Genomic DNA, 18,382 nt, shown 5'->3' on the forward strand with positions numbered 1-18,382 from the left:
AAAACTGGTTTTTATGTGGTGTCTTTTTTTTCCCTTATAATTTATTTGTTGAAGAAATTCATCCTGTAGAATGTTCACACCTGAAATTTTCTAACTGCCTCCATGTGGTGGTATTCTCCATGTTCATCTGCCTTACGTGTTTCCTCTAAATTGGAAGTTAGATCTAAAGTCATAATCAGATTCAAGTTTTTCGTTTGTTTGTTAACATGATTTTTGTTGTGTGTTCTGTTTCTTGTGGTGGTTTTGTTTTGCTTATTTAAAGCATATTTCAATGTGGTAGTGTGTACCTCCATCAGGAGGCACGTAATGTCTGGTTGTCTCTCTTTTTGAGATGTTAGGACCTTCTTTGTATATCATTAAGAACACATGGATTTAAATAATGGACATATGTGTTTTACTTCATTGTAGTTATTTTTACTGATTGTATTAGCTTACTATGGCTACGCCAACAAACTACCGCAAACTGGGTGACTTAAAACAACAGAAATTTATTCTTTCACAGTTGAGGAGGCCAGACGTCCACAGTCGGCATCACTGCGCTGAAATCAAAGTGTCAGCAGGCCTGTGCTCCTTCCTGAGGCTCTGTTCTTGCCTCTTCCAGCTTTTGGTGGCTGCTGGCATTCCTTGGTTACATCAATCCAATCTCTGCCTCTGCTGTCACATTACGTAATCCTCTGTGTCTGTGTCAAAACTCCTGTTCTTTCTTCTAAGGGTACATGTGATTACATTTAGGACTTACTGGATAATGCAGGATAAACTCCTCAAGGTCCTTAATCATATCTTTTGCCATATAAGGTAATATTTACAGGTTCTGGGTCTTAGGAAGAGGATATGTCTTGAGGGGGAGGGATGGTTCAGCCTACCACACTGTAGTTCAGATTATCTCATTTTTGGCTAGTGTGTCTTCTGAGTTGACTCCTAAGACGTTTGCTACAACCCCAATAGATGCCAAGATGTTCCAGGTCTGTCTTAGATACTTCCTGCCCAGGCCTGGAATGAGTCATTTTTTCCAAGGAGCCTTGGTTCCTTTTAGTGGGAAATGGTATTTAAAGACCACGTTCTGGGTGCTGAGTGTAGCATGTATTTTTTGTAGCAATTTTTCTAAAATAAATTACTCTTTACCCTGCTTCCTTAAATAGATTACACTGGACATCATTGAATATTTTATCAATAACTTGTGAGCATTAGTTTTGGGGCTGAGCTGTAAGCTCATGACTTCCCCAGTGCTACTGAAGTTTTTAAAAATTAGATTTGTTTGCCTTTACAGATCTTTCTCAACTTATGATGAGGTTATGTCCTGATAAACCCATTGTAAGTTGAAAATATCATTGTCAAAAATGCCTTTTATTCACCTAACCTACCGAACATCGTAGCTTAGTCTAGTTTATGTTAAATGTGCTCAGAACACTTACGTTAGCCTATAGTTGGCCAAAATCATCTAACACAAAGCCTATTTTATAATGAAATGTTGAATATCACGTGTAATTGACTGAAGACTGTACTGAAAGTGAAAAACAGAATGGTTGTGAGTGTATTGGTTGCTCATCCTCATGATCCTCGAGAGAGCGTGGCTGTCTGGGAGCTGCGGCTCACTGCCCAGCATCACTAGTGTGTCATACTGCACGTTGCTAGCCTGGGAAAAGATCAAAATCCAAAATTTGAAGTACAGTTTCTACTGAGTGTGTATCACTTTTGCACCTTTGTAAAGTAAAAAAATTGTAAGTCAAACCATTGTAAGTGGGGGACTGTCTGTGTATTAAATGATACCGAATTCCAATTCAATTCTAGTCATTGTTTCATTTTTGTTTCCCTGTGACCCAGTTCCTGCACTGAGGTCTGTTTTTCACCTACAGGGCTTTTCAACCTGCTGTCTGCACTCATCTGTAAACTCTGCTTTTTCTGTATCTTTTGTTCTCTGTCTGGCTGTGAACAAAACTAAGAGTTATCAGATAAAATCGGATCTTTTAGAGTATAATGTTAAGTCAGATGGGAAGGCAAATCTGCTCTTCAGCTAAACATTCAAATACATGAGTCTTCGTTTCTGTTAAGCTTGAAGACTTTTGGTGGGGGGGGACAATGTGGTGGTGATGGTATGTGGGAGGGATATTTGCTCTTTCCTGGGTGGTCAACAGTGCCAGACCTCTGGTCACAGTTTTAGTAAAGATAATAATTTATTTGGACTTGAAGATGATTCAAAATTTAACCAATAGCGTTTTTTTCAAAAAAAAAAAAACCCTTTATTTTAGAATAGTTTTAGACTTACAGAAAAGTTGGGAAGATAGTACAGAGTGTTCATATACTGCATGTCCAGTTTCCCCTTTAATAATATCATATGTTAGTTTGGGACACTTGTCAAAATTAGTGAATACTGATCCATTATTCCTAAGTAAAGTGCATGATTTACTCAGATTTCCTTATCTTTTTCTTTATGTCCTTTTTCTGTTCCTTGATCCTGTCTGGATACGACATTACCTTTAGTCACCATGATTCCTTAGGCTCCTCTTGACTGTGACAGTTTGTCTGATTTTATTTTTGAGGACCTTGCTGGTTTTAAGAAGTACTGGTCACGTGTTTTGTAGACTGTCCCTCATTTGGGATCTGTCTAAGGTTTTTCTCATGATTAGATTGAAATTGTGGGTTTTAGGGAGAAGACTACACAGGTAAAATGCATTTTCTTTGCATCCTGTCAAAAGTACATATTATCAGTGTGGCTTATCAGTGTTGTCAGTGTTGATGCTAGCTAGCCTTGATCACCCCTGCTGAGGGTAGTGTTTGTTAGAGTTTCAAGAACTAAAGTTTCTCTCTCCCTTTTTTTCTTGGTTCCTTTCTGTGCTGTGCTCTTTGTAGGGAAGTCTGTACGTGCCTCCCCCACCCGCCCCCTGCCCCAAACTGTTAAGAAGTAAATCAGCCAGGTTGATTGTAAGCAGATTTTTCCAGGGTGTTTCCTGTCTTCTAATGGCTGTTAATCCCTTGTGGATTTTTAAAGAAAAATCAGTGGTTAGTATCCTGTGAGTAGTCTTTAAGGGAATGGTGATGGGGGGCTGGCCCCGTGGCCGAGTGGTTAAGTTCGCGCACTCCGCTGCAGGCGGCCCAGTGCTTCGTTGGTTTGAATTCTGGGCACGGACATGGCACTGCTCATCAATCCACGCTGAGGCAGCGTCCCACATGCCACAACTAGAAGGACCCACAACGAAGAATATACAACTATGTACTGGGGGGCTTTGGGGAGAAAAAGGAAAAAAATAAAATCTTTAAAAACAAAAAGAATGGTAATGGAAGTGACAGTATAGTATGTTTCACTCAGGGTTCTTTGTTGCAAATAAAACAATTTATTCTATCTGGTTTAAGCATAAAAGGGATTTTTGGGAAGACATGAAATAGCTTACCAGGGACTTTGGGAGGGCAGGGAGAAATAGATTATAGGCCATTGGTTCTCAAACTTTAGCATGCATCTAAGGGGCTTGTTGAGACACAGTTCTGGACCCCACACCCAGAATTTCTGATTCAAGAAGGTCTGGAATGGGATCTGAGAATTTGCCCTTGCTGACAAGTTCTCATGTGATAGTGACTCTCTGGTCTCAGAACCGCACTTTGAGAATCACCGCTCTGGGCTAAATTTTAAGGAACACCCAAAAGTTGCCACAGAACTGGCCTGATAGGAAGCTGCTGCTTCTGATGCTGATCAACACATGGGGCTCCACTTTATTACAGTTGCTGTAACTGCTTGCACTGATGCCACTTCTGCTTCAGGAACTGGACCCGTAACCACTTACTGAAAGCCTTACAGCAGCAAGAATGCAACCTTGTCTTTTTCCTGCTCAATTCTCAGTTGAAGTTGCATTTGTGTGTGTGATTGGAGGGGTTTAGGTGATATGCCTGCATTCTGGTTTCATGGGACCTTAGGAATTTGGGTTTAAATTCTGTTTTGGGAAGCTGCAGCTCATAAACTGGAAATATCTTTAATGTGGAAAGACTATTCAGAAGATGGTGGGCAGATGGATATGACACTTGTCTCCTACAGCAGTGGTCTGCAAGGAGACAAAACTTGACCAGAATGTGAATTTGTGTACTGCTTCCTTTATATAAAAATGTCAGCTGAACTGAGCAATGTTCTTAGTGTCTTAGTTGATTCTACATTCTGTCCCAAACTCCTTATCTCATTAGACCAGTCACAGTCTGTATACCACATTAGAGTAGCACTGTGCTACTGTAAAAGCACAAGGGAGCAGGGATTTAAGATGACTGACTCAGGGTCTAAGCTGGCTACAAAGTGTGGTTATACCTGAAGCTGGCTGGCAACTGGGAAAAATAGGGTAAGAGAATTAAAGGTAAAAATAGGAGCTCAAAATACCCAGGGTACCCAATCAACACTCGAGAACAGTTCTGTCCAATAGAGATGTAATATGAGCCAAAGAATGTAATTTAAAATTTTCTAATAGCCACATTTAAAAAGTAAAAAACCAAAACAAAAACATCCAAATAGAAAAACAGGTGAAATTAATTTTTTAAAGTAACAGCTTTATTGAGATTTAATTCATGTGCCATCAAGTTCATCATTTTGAAGTGTACAGTTCAGTGGTTTTAGAATATTCACAGAACTGTGCATCCATCACCACTAGATCCAGAACATTTTTATCACCCCAAAAAGAATCCCCATACCATTAACAGTCACTCCCCATTCCGTTCCTCCTTCCCCTAACCCCTAGTGATCTCTGATCTCCTCTTAGTCTCTATGGATTTTCCTGTTCTGGACATTACATAGAAATGGAATCATACAATATGTAGCCTTTGGTGTCTGGCTTCTTTCACTTAGCATAATATTTTCAAGGGTCAGCCATCTTGTAACATGTATCAGTACTTCCTTTTTGTGTTTTCCTTTTTTTGGTGAGTAAGATTGGCCCTGAGCTAACATCTGTGCCAGTCTTCCTCAATTTTGTATGTGAGATGCTGCCATAGCACAGCTTGATGAGAGAACTGTGGATCCAAACCCACAAACCCCAAGCTGCTGAACTTAACCACTACACCACTGGGCTGGCCCCATTACTTCCTTTTTATGGGCAAATAATATTATGTGAATATATCACATTTTGTTTTCCATTCATCAGTTGATGGACATTTGGCTTTCCTTTTCTTGACTACTACAAATAATGCTGCTGTGAACATTCGTGTATAACTTCCTGTGGAAATTAATTTTAATAATGTATTGTACCCCTGTATATTCTAGATGTTATAATTTCTACATAGGATCACCATAAAAATTATTAATGTGCTGTTTTAGATTTTTGTACTAAAATCTTTGATTCCATATTTTTTAAGATTTTCATGTATATATTTTTTTAACTTTGTTATATTTGTACCCCAGGTTTTCTTTTCTTTTTTCTTTTTAGAAGAATTGTCCCTGAGCTAAAATCTGTTGCCAGTCTTCCCTTTTTTTTCCTCCCCGAAGCCCCAGTACATAGTTGTATACCCTAGTTGTAAGTCATTCTAGTTCTTCTCTGTGGGATGCCACCACAGCACGGCCTGATGAACGGTGTGTAAGTCTGTAACCAGGATCTGAACCAGCAAACCCTGGGACACCGAAGCAGAGTGCACGAAATTAACCACTCGGCCATGGGGGCCAGCCCCCCATGTGTATTTTATACTTAACAGCATATCTCAATTCAGACAGCCATGTTTCAGGTGTTCAATAGCCTCATGTGGCTAGTGGCTGCCATATTGGAAAGGACAACCCAAGAAATAATTCAAGGGGATTACTATGCTACATGGGGAAAGTTCCAGTTTTCCAAAGTCAGACACATTTGCTTGCTGGCTCCTAGACAGCTGTGTATTATTGCCTTGCTCCATTTACGTTTGATTGTTCCCAGTGGAATACTCTTCTCTCCTTGGCTTCTTCAAATCTTTGCTGTCTTTTAAGATCCTGACTTACGTCCCTCTTCCTCAGTGAGTTTATTTCAGCTCACTTTTTGTTTATTTATTTAGTAAATGTTTATTGAACACCTCCATGTGCCAGCCACAGTTCTAGGTATTGGAAATGTAGCAAGGAGCAGGATACATATTCTGTTTTTACTAAGTGTATACTCTAGAAAGGATCAGTATTTAAATATTCAAATATTCAGAGGAAGAATTTCAGATAATGACAAGTGCTATGAGGGTAATAAATTGGCCTGATGAAGAAATCACTTCCGCTGTTGCCAAGCACTAATTATTCTTGTAATTTTTAACTCATACCTCAGTAAAGCTGATTAAAAAATAACTTACATACACTAACATTTACTATTTCTAAGTATATAGATCCATGGGTTTTCACAAATGTGTACAGTTTTGTAACAATCATAATAATTGTGTTAGGGAATGTTTTACTCCAAAAAATTTTTTCATGCTCTTTTGCTGTTAAACTCCTCCCCCCACTTCTGGGCAAGTGCTGATCTGCTTTCTGTCACTACAGTTTTGCCTTTTCTAGAATTTCGTGTAAGTGGAATCATGCTTTTTGTGTCTGGTTTCTTTCACTTAGCATGATGCTCTTGAGACTTAGCCATGTTGTGTGTGTTAGTAAGTGATTCCCCTTTTTTTGTTTTTGCTGAGTAATAGTCTCTTGTATGGATACCCCATTATTTGTCCATTTACAGTAGGCATTTGGGTATTTCCAGTTTTTGGCTGTTAGAAGTAAAGCTGCAGTGAGCATTGGTGTACAAATCTTTCGTGGAAATATGTTTTCATTTGTAGGATTGCTGGATGTGTGGTGTGTGTGTTTATAAGAAACAGGCAAACTGGTTTTCAAAGTGATTGTACTGTTTTTCATTCCTACCAGCAGCCTGACTGACACTTGGTAAATTCAAGCACAAAATAAAGATTAAATTTAACTTTCACTGATAATGAATTCTTTTTTTCTTTTTTAAGATTGGCGCCTGAGCTGACAACTGTTGCCAGTCTTTTTTTATTTTTCCTGCTTTTTCTCCCCAAATCCCCCCAGTACATAGTTGTATATTTTAGTTGTGGGTCCTTCTAGTTGTGGCATGTGGGATGCTGCTTCAGCATGGCTTGACCAGCGGTGCCATGTCCACGCCCAGGATCCAAACCAGCGAAACCCTGAGCCGCTGAAGCAGAGCACGTGAACTTAACCACTTGGCCACGGGGCCAGCCCCTGATAGTGAATTGGTAAGAGCCCCAAGCCAGGTCCTGAAGTGGCAAGATGTAGTTCTGCTTATGAAGGCCGGTGGAGTTATGGGCTGAAAACAGAATTCTTTTGGCCATTTCCTTAAGTAGGTCTGATATTTAAGTTTTGTTTTTTGTTTGTGGTTTTTTTTTTTTGAGGAAGATTAACCCTGAGCTAACTGCTGTCAATCCTCCTCTTTTTTGCTGAGGTAGACTGGCCCTGAGCTAACATCCATGCCCATCTTCCTCTACTTTATATGTGGGACGCCTGCCACAGCATGGCGTGCCAAGCAGTGCCATGTCCGGACCCGGGATCTGAACTGGCCCCCTGGGCCGCCGAAGTGAAATGTGTGCACTTAACCACTTCACCACTGGGCCGGCCCCTAATATTTAAGTTTTGAATAGCCTTTTTATAAGTAGGGAACTAAAATATTTAAATACCCAAATAGTTAGAAAATACATCTGTTAATCAGTCCAGTGATAGTCATGCTTTTTCGTCTGGCTTAGCATTATATGGTTTGATATACTATTGGGAAATAGAATGATACCAGTTTGTACAAACTGAATAGATAACAGTCCCTTTTATCCATGCATACTTACATCAGCTGTTGAATACCAGCTTTTGACAGTTACGATAATTGGACTGAATGTAATCAGAAATTAAGGTGATTTAAAAACTATCTGCGTGTAATGATGGTTGAACTGTGTTGTATGTCCCAACTAGTATTCAAAAACGTCCATAATTTATTTCAACCATGTAGTTGGCTTATTTCTGAAGTTGCCCTTTTTTGGCAATTATTTGAGACTTTTTTCATGGTTCTTATTGTCAGTGTATAGTCTATACGGGAATACATGGTAGAGTATAGCTTTATAGTCTTATAGTAATTTAGGAATAGAGCCTGGAATATAATTTATATTGCATTGTTTATCTACTAAGCAGTCACTGAAATCCCTATTTTTTTCGTAGTTACTTCTCTTTTGTATTTTTGACTTCTCAAAACTTTGTTTACCTGTTTGTCTTAATTTCTAACTTTGCTTGAATACAATTTTGGGAACATTTAAAAAAGAATAGGTTATTAAAGACGTGGTTTTTGAGCATTTTAGAAAATAAAATGATCTTATAGTTATCACTTGGAAGACTCTCTAGAACAAGTTGAGCCAAATGAACATCTCCATTTTTTTTAGCAGAATTTTGAACCTGAAACTATTAAATTCTGAAGTATTAATAGTAGCTATCATTTGAGTGCCTCTTGTATGTGAATTGATTTTATATGATACTATCTCTAATACTTGTAGCATTTGATAACTCTGCAAGATGGGTATCATTTTTATTTTAATGAAATCTTGGAAAGGTTAAACTATTTGCCCTAGTTCATATAATGAAAGCTTAAGTTTGGGTTGAAGCACCAGTTTCTCTGACTCCAAAATTCTCTTTGAATTTTAATAGGGCATTTGACTACACTGTTAGGAAATCATGGATAAAATGAAGAAATGTGATTTGATACTAAGGATGGTTGGAATGAATTTGTAACTAATAGAGCAATCTAATATATTAATATCAACCTCCACCGAGGTCTCAGGTGACGTGCCAAAGGGCTCGATTTTTTTTTTTTTTTAAGATTTTATTTTTTTTCCTTTTTCTCCCCAAAGCCCTCTGGTACATAGCTGTACATTCTCCGTTGTGGGTCCTTCTAGTTGTGGCATGTGGGATGCTGCCTCAGCGTGGTTTGATGAGTAGTGCCATGTCCGCGCCCAGGATTTGAACCAACGAAGCACTGGGCCGCCTGCAGCGGAGTGCGCGAACTTAACCACTCGGCCACGGGGCCAGCCCCAAAGGGCTCGATCTTTAGTTCTAACTTAAAACTTTGTTAAAAAAAAAAAAAAAAAAAGACCAAACAAACCAAAACTCTGCAACACGGCTAAACCTGCACCAGGTATAGGTTGCAGGGAGCCTTGGCTTAATTGAAGCTCCAGTGAAAAGGATTTAAGGGCAGTGTTAGATTATGTTAATTTTACGGGCTAACAATGACAGTGTGGGGTTGTGGCCTAAAAAAGCTAAAGTAAATTTACAGTACATTATTAAGAGTATAGCCCCCAGGGCCAGCCATGTGGCTAAGTTCATGCACTGCGCTTTGGCGCCCAGGGTTTTGCCAGTTCGAATCCCGGGTGAAGACATGGCATCGCTCATCAGGCTGCGCTGAGATGGCATCCCACATGCCACAACTAGAAGGACCCACAACTGAAAATACACAACTGTGTACCCAGGGGCTTTGGGGAGAAAAAGAAAAAATAAAATCTTAAAAAAAAAAAAAAAAGAGTATAGTCCTTGGATATCACGTTTCTACTAGACTCTACATTAGTATTGTGTTAGGGTTAGAGTGTCCTATTTTATGTAGAATTTTGACTGACTATATGCAGGGAGAGCAACTTAGATAATGATGAATTTAGAAATTATTAAAGAGTTAGAAGATGTTTCATCTGGAGAAGAAAGGAGAGGGTAAGTGTGAGATGTCAGATATTAGAAATTTTCCTCTCTAATTCCATAGGGCAGAACTAAGATCTCTGAGAAAGCTGATTTAGGGTCATGTTCCTAAAAATAGATATTTCTAATAGATGATCAATTATCTAAGGGGGAGATGAGGATATTCTAAAATCTCCGAGTAGTGGATTGGCTGCCTGTGAGGCAATGAACTGAGTTGCTCGATTTATGTTCATGTAGAAGCCATATGATCACCTATCTGTGATATTGTGGGAATGGATTCCTGCATGAGTTAGGAATTGGTGGCTTTCAGACTATTTTGACTTCTCTCCACAGTAAAAAACATGTTTTTATTGCAACCGAGTATAAACGTCTGAGTATCTGAAATACAAATTTCATGAAATAACGTGTACTCATGTTAAATGTGTTGCTATTTCCTGTTAAATTTCATTATTTTTAAAAGGCAGATTGCTAACTGCTAAATTGATTTAACAACTAGCTAATGGGTTGAAACTCAGTTGGAAATACACTGGACTAGAATAATCTGTAAAATCCTTGCAACACCATGATTCTGTGATTGTTCCTTTTAATGTAGAAGTAAAATTTAGGCCCAGAAAATTCCCCACTGCCAACGCCTGGAGGTTATTAATCAATTTTGACCATAAGTGTCTCTAGGGAGGTTGAAAATGAGAAAATATTCCTGTGTCCTTAGATTCTTCCCTCCTCCACCTTTGCTGCCCCTGCTACCCTCTCCCCCAAATCAGGCCTTTCCATTGTTTCTTCTCCTTAATTCTGCTTTTACCTTTTCGAAGAATCTCTTAGTTTTTCATTATCTCATTTTTCTCCTGAATTAAGATTTGGTGCCAGTTTGTTCTTTTACTTAATATTTTTGTTAAATTCATAATACCATTCTCAGGTAATTAACAGGGGATCAGGTAATCTTTACATAAGAAATTATTGGCTTTCTTATTTGAAATTCATCATCTTTAAAGTGTTATCTTTTATCTGAAGTACTATGACACTTAATTGCTTTAAGAGACTTACAAAAAAGAAAAGTAGAAGACAAAATAAAGTTTTTAACATTGATTCACAGAGGGAAGGCTAAGAAATTGTTTTGTGTAAACTTCTTAACCAAATGTTATTCTGTTTTAGAAATGGTTTATCTGAGTAAATGGACAAAGTAAAAAGATGCAGTTCTTAAAGTTGCTTAAATCAGATGTTTTGGGCATTAATATAAAGTGAAATGGGATTATGTAAAGTGTAATGACAACTTTCTGTTGTACTAAAGAATTATGATTGTCTTTAGTATTATGGAAAAAGTGATTCCCAAATGCCTTATGTATTTGCCCTAATATTGTAAAGTCATTGGTAATATTAACCCAATTACCTGCATGTGGACTACTGCTTGTGGTGAATATTCTCTAGATTGGTAATCCCTGCCAGCCTCACCCACTCTACTTTCTTCTCTCCCCTTCCTCTGTGAGGCATGCTAAATAACTGTGGATTTATTTAAATATTAGCCTAAACAAAGCACAATTCAGTGGGTAGATTTACTTCAAATAATCCTTTTTAGTAATTTCTGAAAGAAACTGGACATGATGAGTTTTTAGAGACTGAGAGAAGGCCATTTGTTAGCTGGAAGACCACTTTTGGAACAGAAGAGATTTGTTTTTTAGGAAATTTATCTATTTTAGCTGGTCCTGGGAAAATGTAAGTGCAGTTAAAAAAAACGATTATTTAGTGTGTTGACATATTTTAAGGCCATTGAAGTAAATATGTGCACTTTTTATGAGCAGAGAGATTGAGATGGAGCAATAAAATTATAATCATTAAAACTAAAAAAAAGAAAAATGAAGCACTTCATTACCATTTATTTTAGATCCAATCAATGTAATTTATCCTTTTAATAGCCCTTTGATTCAGAGAGGCAACCACTCTGAATATAGTTTGGCATATTCTTTCCAGTCTTCTTTTTTCTATGTATTTTTTGCATAGCTCATATTGTGTTGTATATAATTTTGTATTTTGTTCTTTTTATTTAGTGTAATTTTTCTGGCTTGATATTATTCCATTGGATGGATGTACCTATCATGGTTAATCATTTCATTTTAAAACCCAATGATACATACCTTAAGACTTCAGAGTTTCAGGAACTGTTTGGATTCTTTTGTTCCACTGGAGTTATGTGGTTTTTTCACTTGAAATAGGTGTTTTCTTGGATCTTGAACATCTTTAAACAAAAAGGTTCTGGTTGTAGTAATATTTGACTTAAACGGCTTTTTTTCCTTCTCCTATTGCTTGTGTCTCATCAAATTTAGTACAATCTTAGAGGAATGTAATAGGGGGACACAACTTGGGGCTTAAAAATATTTTTAAGTTATTACATGTTCTCCCAGTCATAACAAAATTAGGGAGGGAGATATATCTAAGAATAATTGTCTTTCCTTCCTTCATTTGCCATATTACTCTTCTTTCTCTTTCCTTTCTTTCTGTATTGTTGCTTAATTCAGACATTTTGAGTAAATGATGTAATAAGTTTTCCCTTTGGATGTCAAGCATTAAAAGTAGCCATTGCATAACATAGTTTTCTCCTTTTTCTTATTACTCACGTGAAGGTAACAATATACAGAATGTGTGGAATGGTTAATGAAGGCTGGTGTGCTAATAGCTCTCAGCTGCTAAGTTACAGAAGGCTTCATATTGTTAAAGGTTGGTATTAACAGTAATTAATTTGTCCGTGATGCTATGAAGATACATGATAATAGGGAAGGGTATAAGCTGCAAGTCTAAGCATGGAACTGAGTCAGAATCATGAGGTTGGAAGTGTCTTCCTGTCTTTTGTGATTACATATGTAGTCACTTGATCACTCTGCTTTTTCCTTTTAATCATTAAATATATATCACTAGTTTTACGTAATGACAGCTAGCATTTATCAATTTTTTTCTGTATGCCAGGCTAAGTACTTTTTGCATGAACTATTAACTAATTTTTGTGAACTCTAGTCACCATGTTAGAAAAATAATACAGCATTCTGTGTGATGAAAGCTATTTTCGTTTGGATTTGTGGTTGGTTGCTAACGCATTAGGATATGCCTGTTTGTAAACTTTCCGGCTGTCTTATGTGAGATGAATTGATTTCTTTTAGATATAGAAGTAGAGGCATTCTTGTAAAAAGCAGTTGTTTTGGCCTTTTTATGTATTGTGGAATTAGAATATGTTAGAAGTACTTCAGGTGGATTTAAAATTTTTTTAATTAAAAATGCAAATAAGAATAAGGGAGTTATTTTGTATACCCTCAAAGGGATCGTGATCCCTGGAATTGGAAACTGTCCTGAAACCCGGAGAGAGGTGGTCAGACTTGTGGTTGTGGATAGAGCCTGAACTGTGGGTCAGAGCCAGGACAGGGTTAGGAGTTGTGGAAACTCACTCAGTCTTGGCTGCAATTTGAAAGGCTACATTTTAGTTTTTATTGATTCATTAGCCTCAGTTCCTAAATATAAATATAATGTTGAAAGGTATGAGAATTGTGTGTGTGTGTTTTGGTGGAAAGTAGGAATGAGGTGGGAGTGTAGTTCTTACGGAAAAGTAAGAAGAGAGGAATCTTGCGTTTTCTTCTTTGTTGATTCCTCAGAGTCCTTTTTCTACCTTATGCAGTAGATAGTAGCTACCAGTAATATTGAAGTGTTAAGTTGAAAACTTGTTTAATTTATTTAACAATTGGAATTTGGACAATAAAAATAACAGGATAAATAAATAGCACAGAGAACAGGTTTCCTTCATGATTTCAAATGGTAAATATGAGGTAACTGAGCATTTCTCCCTTCCAGTACATTCTCCATCCCTCTTTTTCTCTAAAGGTTATTAGTCATTCACATGGCCAGATGTTGGTCTCTGTTTTGACCTAAACACCTTAGATATTTGCTTCTCAAAATGACTCCTTACCTTTAACGACACGGAACTCAAAGCAGCAGTCATTATCTCTTTGTGCCATGGATTGCATCAATTCTGTTACTTACATAGGGAGGCTAGTCTGGTGGTGTCATGGGAATGAACAAATACTGGTTTTAGTTCTTTATTTATCAAAGGAGTTGTAGAGAACTTTGAAAAGCATATGGAAGAAATTAATGAGCCATAATTCTGTTACTCATAGATAAATCATTGGTGCATTTTTTTTCCAGTCATTTTTTCTATGTACTATAAAATCAGCTCTCAGTTAAATTGAGTAATGGTGTGGGGGAGGGGGGGCCTTCAGACATAATCTCAGATCATAGCTAAAATTGTAGGCAAAACATTATTTGGGGTGGCTTGTAGTAGGGAACTGGAAGCTCTGCTGGCCTAGGTAATTAGGCAGCAGTGTTAGTACTGATAGGTATCTGCTGGAGGGGTTAGGGTCATAGCTTCTTGGCTGGGTTGCTGTTGGAGTAAAGGAGGAGATCAGGGGTTTGGACTCCTGGATTTCCCACTGCTTGTTTGAAACAGAAGATTCTCTGGGTTTGGTCAGGATAGGCATTTATTTAATCAGCTGTAGCCAAATTATAGTGCCTCTAAAGTTAAAGAGTGTCCCAGTCCCGGCCACCCCATAGTCAACATTCATCTGAAGACTAGGTAACCTCCCAGTGATTGAGAGTTCACACAGAATGTATGGCTCTGCATCCTTTCGCTATGAAAGGGGTTTGGATTATGATTTCAGCATAGTGTTAAGGAAGCATTTTGAAATTGGAAGAGTAGTTCAAGATGGTATGGCTATCCTAATCAAGGAACCATTTTTTACTCATAATACTCGAGAAACAGGAGCTAGCAAGATTGGCAGTGGGTTCATTTGTGGGATAAATAGCCCAAATAATCCAATATTTAACATTCCGGAAGTGGATTGACATTCTATTCTGTCAGTTATACAAAGAAACTTTAGAAGCTCTCTTAGGAAATTTGCCTTATGTGATTCTCAGTATATGTGCTGTTTATGTGATTTATTCACAATTTGAGTATTAAATCTAACAGAAGTGGTTTTTGGTTTTTTTTAGTTCGAATTTCCTAGAATATATTGGGTCTTGGGAAGAAGCATGACTACTTGTTTCATTATAGAAACGCGCAGCTAGAATACTAATTTATTCTTGTGACTTAATTTATAAATAAAAGTTATTGTTAACTAGGGTTTTTGTTTTTTTGTTTTTTTAGTTTCTCTTCAGCAACGGGTAGCAGAATTGGAAAAAATTAATGCAGAATTTTTACGTGCACAGCAGCAGCTTGAGCAAGAATTTAATCAAAAGAGAGCAAAATTTAAAGAGTTATATTTGGCTAAAGAGGGTAAGTTCGTAAGTTTTCCCCTAGTCGCCATATTAAAACTGCCTTAAAATGTCAAATCCTTGGTAGTACAACATTAATTTTGTCACTGAATAAACCTTGATTTTATTTGTACTTGCCTTGTATGCTAAAGGCCTGTTTAGAGGCTAGGGTTAAGAATGGAATTGAAAAACAGGTTGAAAAATGCGTCACTCAGATTTTTCTTTGTCTTTTGATCTTAACGATGATGTTTAACATAGTAGGCTACCTACTCCTGGGACACAAGACTTTCAGTGCTCTTAACATGCTTGAGAGACAGCTCCAGAAAAGTCAGGACTATTGGCACTCTAATAATAGCCTTAGCCATGTTATATTAAAACTGACATTTGATGGGATGTATCCAACAAACGTTCAGTTATTTATCTATATATAGTTGTTTAATATCTGCTATGAAGCAGACATTGTGCCTAGTGCTGGGTATACAGAAGGAGCAAGATTCATGTGGTTCTTTAACTCACAGAACTTTAGCTCTAGTGAGGAAAACATATTACATAATTGTGTGAGTAGTTTAAAAGAGGGAAAGTGTAAGGCAAATACACGAGAGCATATCTTGGGGACCTCGTGTGAAGGGTAAGGGGAAGGGTTTATGTTTTGGCTAATGACCTAGGAACATACAGATATGGTTTCCAAAGCCCTCTAGACCAGTGGTTCTCAAAGTGTGATTGTGGCATAGCAGCATCAGCATCATTATCACCTGGGAAACTTGTTAGAAATGTAAAGTTTTGGGTCCCACTCCAGATGTGCTGAGTCAGAAACTCTGGGATTAGGGTCCAGCAGTTGATGTTTTAAGAAGCTCTCCAACTAATTCTGATGCACGCTAAATTTTGAGAACCACTGCTCTGGCCTAGACCAGTGGCTCTCAGACTTTAGTAACATGGTTTTAAAAATCACCTGGAGAACTTGTTAGAATACATATGTTGGAGTGGGGCCCGAGAATTTGCATTTCTAATAAGTTCATCGGTGATGGCAGTACTGCTAGTCCAAGGACCACAGTTTGAGACTCACTGTTGTAGATCATCCATCTTTTAAATTAACGTACTCCATAAAATATTTATATACACCCTTCACACCTTTTTAAAGTTGATGTTTAAAATTTATTTTAAATTTTAAAAGATACGAAGGATGTAAATTCTGTCATATTGTCAATACTGACAATTTAGACTTCATGCTTTTAAACATATCCAGTGGAATTAATTTTAGTTACTAAATGTCCATGATCATTTATTTAATAAAAAGTACATGAATAAGCTCTTTAGCAGAAATTTTACATTTTTTTCCTCCTTGTGTTGGGTTTTCTTTTTTAATCTCCCTCAGAATTTTATTCGAAAAAGTGGTTTTTTAAGAACACAGACTTGAGTGTGCATCAGAATTTTACTTGGAGGGTTTGTTAAAACAAAGACTGCTGGGCCCTACCCCCAGAATTTCTGATTCACTAGGTGTCTGGGCTCCTAGAATTAGCATTTCCAGCAAGTTACCAGGCGATGCTGATGTTGCTGGTTCAGGGAGCTCTGGCCTAAGGTAATATTTTGTGCTTGAAAGCCATTTAGAAAAATTTGGTCAGACTTCTCTGCAGCAAAAATATGCATGCAAATTTCTTCTGTATTGAGTTATCATTAGTTATTAAAAGTACACAATTGATCACACTGTAAATATGCATTAAAAAATAATTATTATAAATTGTAAAAATTATTGGAAATGCAGCTCTTATGAGATATATTGTCTCCTTCCCAATTAAGTCATTAACCTCTCGTAAATATTATTTACTTTTATAAAAAGATGTTTCTTTTTTTTTAAATAGATATAAATGCTGAGAATCCTTGGTCTCATAAATAAGTAGAAGATGGAAATAGAAGTTTTTTATAGTGATTATTCCATTTTCTTAACGCTTTGTGAATTATATGTTAAATCACATAGTGCTCTAAGTTCAAAAATATTTTTATTCTATTGGCTGACAACTCACTTAGGTCTTCCCTCAGTTTTCTTGGAAGCTGAATTTGCAGTCACCTGACCTGTCAAAAGATTTGTTACCTAGTTATTAGTCATATAGTTTTTTGACTGACATTGCTATTTTAAATTGTCCCTCTAGTTTGATATCACAGAGGAGTTTTTATACAACAGGGCCGTGAACCATAGTAAAATTCAGGATGAGTGAAAAGCCTTTCTTTAGTTTAGTGGGAGAAAGGTATTAAGAAAAGGGAGGTGAGCAAGGAGAATTTTTGCACTTAACCCTCTGTTTTAGGAAAGAATATTGATGAAAGTTGAGGATCCTTTAAAACAACATGCGCCTATGAATCCCTTGGAAAATCTTTGCATACCCCCAGGGATAAATGTACCCTACTTTGAAGACTACTGCCCTGGAATGGTGTTTTTCAGACTACAGGTTGTAACCCATTGCTGGATAGCAAAACTGAGTGGTTTGTGACTGGTAGTTAAAAAAAAAGGGAATAAAATAGAAAATAACAGAGCACATTATACTTGGTTAAATACGAATAGTTGCATGAAATTTTTTGTTTTAGTTACATATATACAGGTATGTATAGAGTTGTGATATGAAATGTATTTCTTGTGAATTGTGGTAGAGAAGTTTGAAAGCCGCTGTTCTATAGGGTGGAAAGTTCTTAGGCCTCCCAGAGTTGAGCCCTGGCTTGGAAAGGCTTACTGACGGTAGTATGGGATGGAGTTCCATTTTCTCATGGCTTGCAGGAGGGCTGTTTCCTATTTGATTTTGTTCCATCATAGGCTGGCAAGGAGATGAGAAAGCTGGTGTTCCTGTCTAGGCATGATGGCATTCTGCAAGACACTATGAAGGTTGGGATGAATGAGATACGGTTTTTATCTTCAAGAAAGTGTAGTCTTGGGGCCGGCCCAGTGGCACAGTGGTTAAGTTTGCACACTCTGCTTCGGCAGCCTCGGGTTCGCCGGTTCAGATCCCGGGTGTGGACCTATGCACTGCTTATTAAGCCATGGTGTGGCAGATGCCCCACATATAAAGTAGAGGAAGATGGGAACGGATGTTATAGCTCAGGGCCAGGATTGGCGGTGGATGTTAGCTCAGGGCTAATCTTCCTCAAAAAAAAAAAAAAAAGAAATTAAAAAAAAAGTGTAGTCTACTGTGGTAGATAATACATTTGGCATAATATCATTGTTTGAATATATGTTAAATGTCATGAGAAATAAGTTTTCTCCAATTTTTCAATATGTTCCTGTGAATTTGTTAACATCTCCCTGTTAAAATTTGTTTTGACCTTGAATTGAGACACCACTTTATACTCTGTGCAATGGTATGTTCTTGTCAAGATGTCCTGTAATAACCTTTAAGGTATATGTATAAGGTCACGGCAGGAGTTCCCTGATGACCAGTTCAAACTCATCATGATACTGGCTAGTGACGTCCTTTTTTCCCTTTGCCT

The 18,382-nt window shown here is 37.5% G+C and overlaps 1 protein-coding gene across 2 annotated transcripts in view; it reads left to right on the forward strand.

Moving 5' to 3' along the window:
* Positions 1-18,382, forward strand: part of RABEP1 (rabaptin, RAB GTPase binding effector protein 1) — a 107,110-nt gene that overhangs the window by 20,438 nt on the left and 68,290 nt on the right. Inside the window, exon 2 of one of the 2 annotated variants that reach the window (XM_044744425.2) lies at positions 14,808-14,936. The exons of the other annotated variant lie outside the window; for it this stretch is intronic. Coding sequence (XP_044600360.2) covers positions 14,808-14,936 — 129 coding nt within the window. The remainder of the gene's footprint in view (positions 1-14,807; positions 14,937-18,382) is intronic. 2 annotated transcript variants of the gene reach the window in all.

The sequence above is a fragment of the Equus asinus genome, chromosome 13 (assembly GCF_041296235.1).
Source record: "Equus asinus isolate D_3611 breed Donkey chromosome 13, EquAss-T2T_v2, whole genome shotgun sequence".
Taxonomy (NCBI): domain Eukaryota; kingdom Metazoa; phylum Chordata; class Mammalia; order Perissodactyla; family Equidae; genus Equus; species Equus asinus.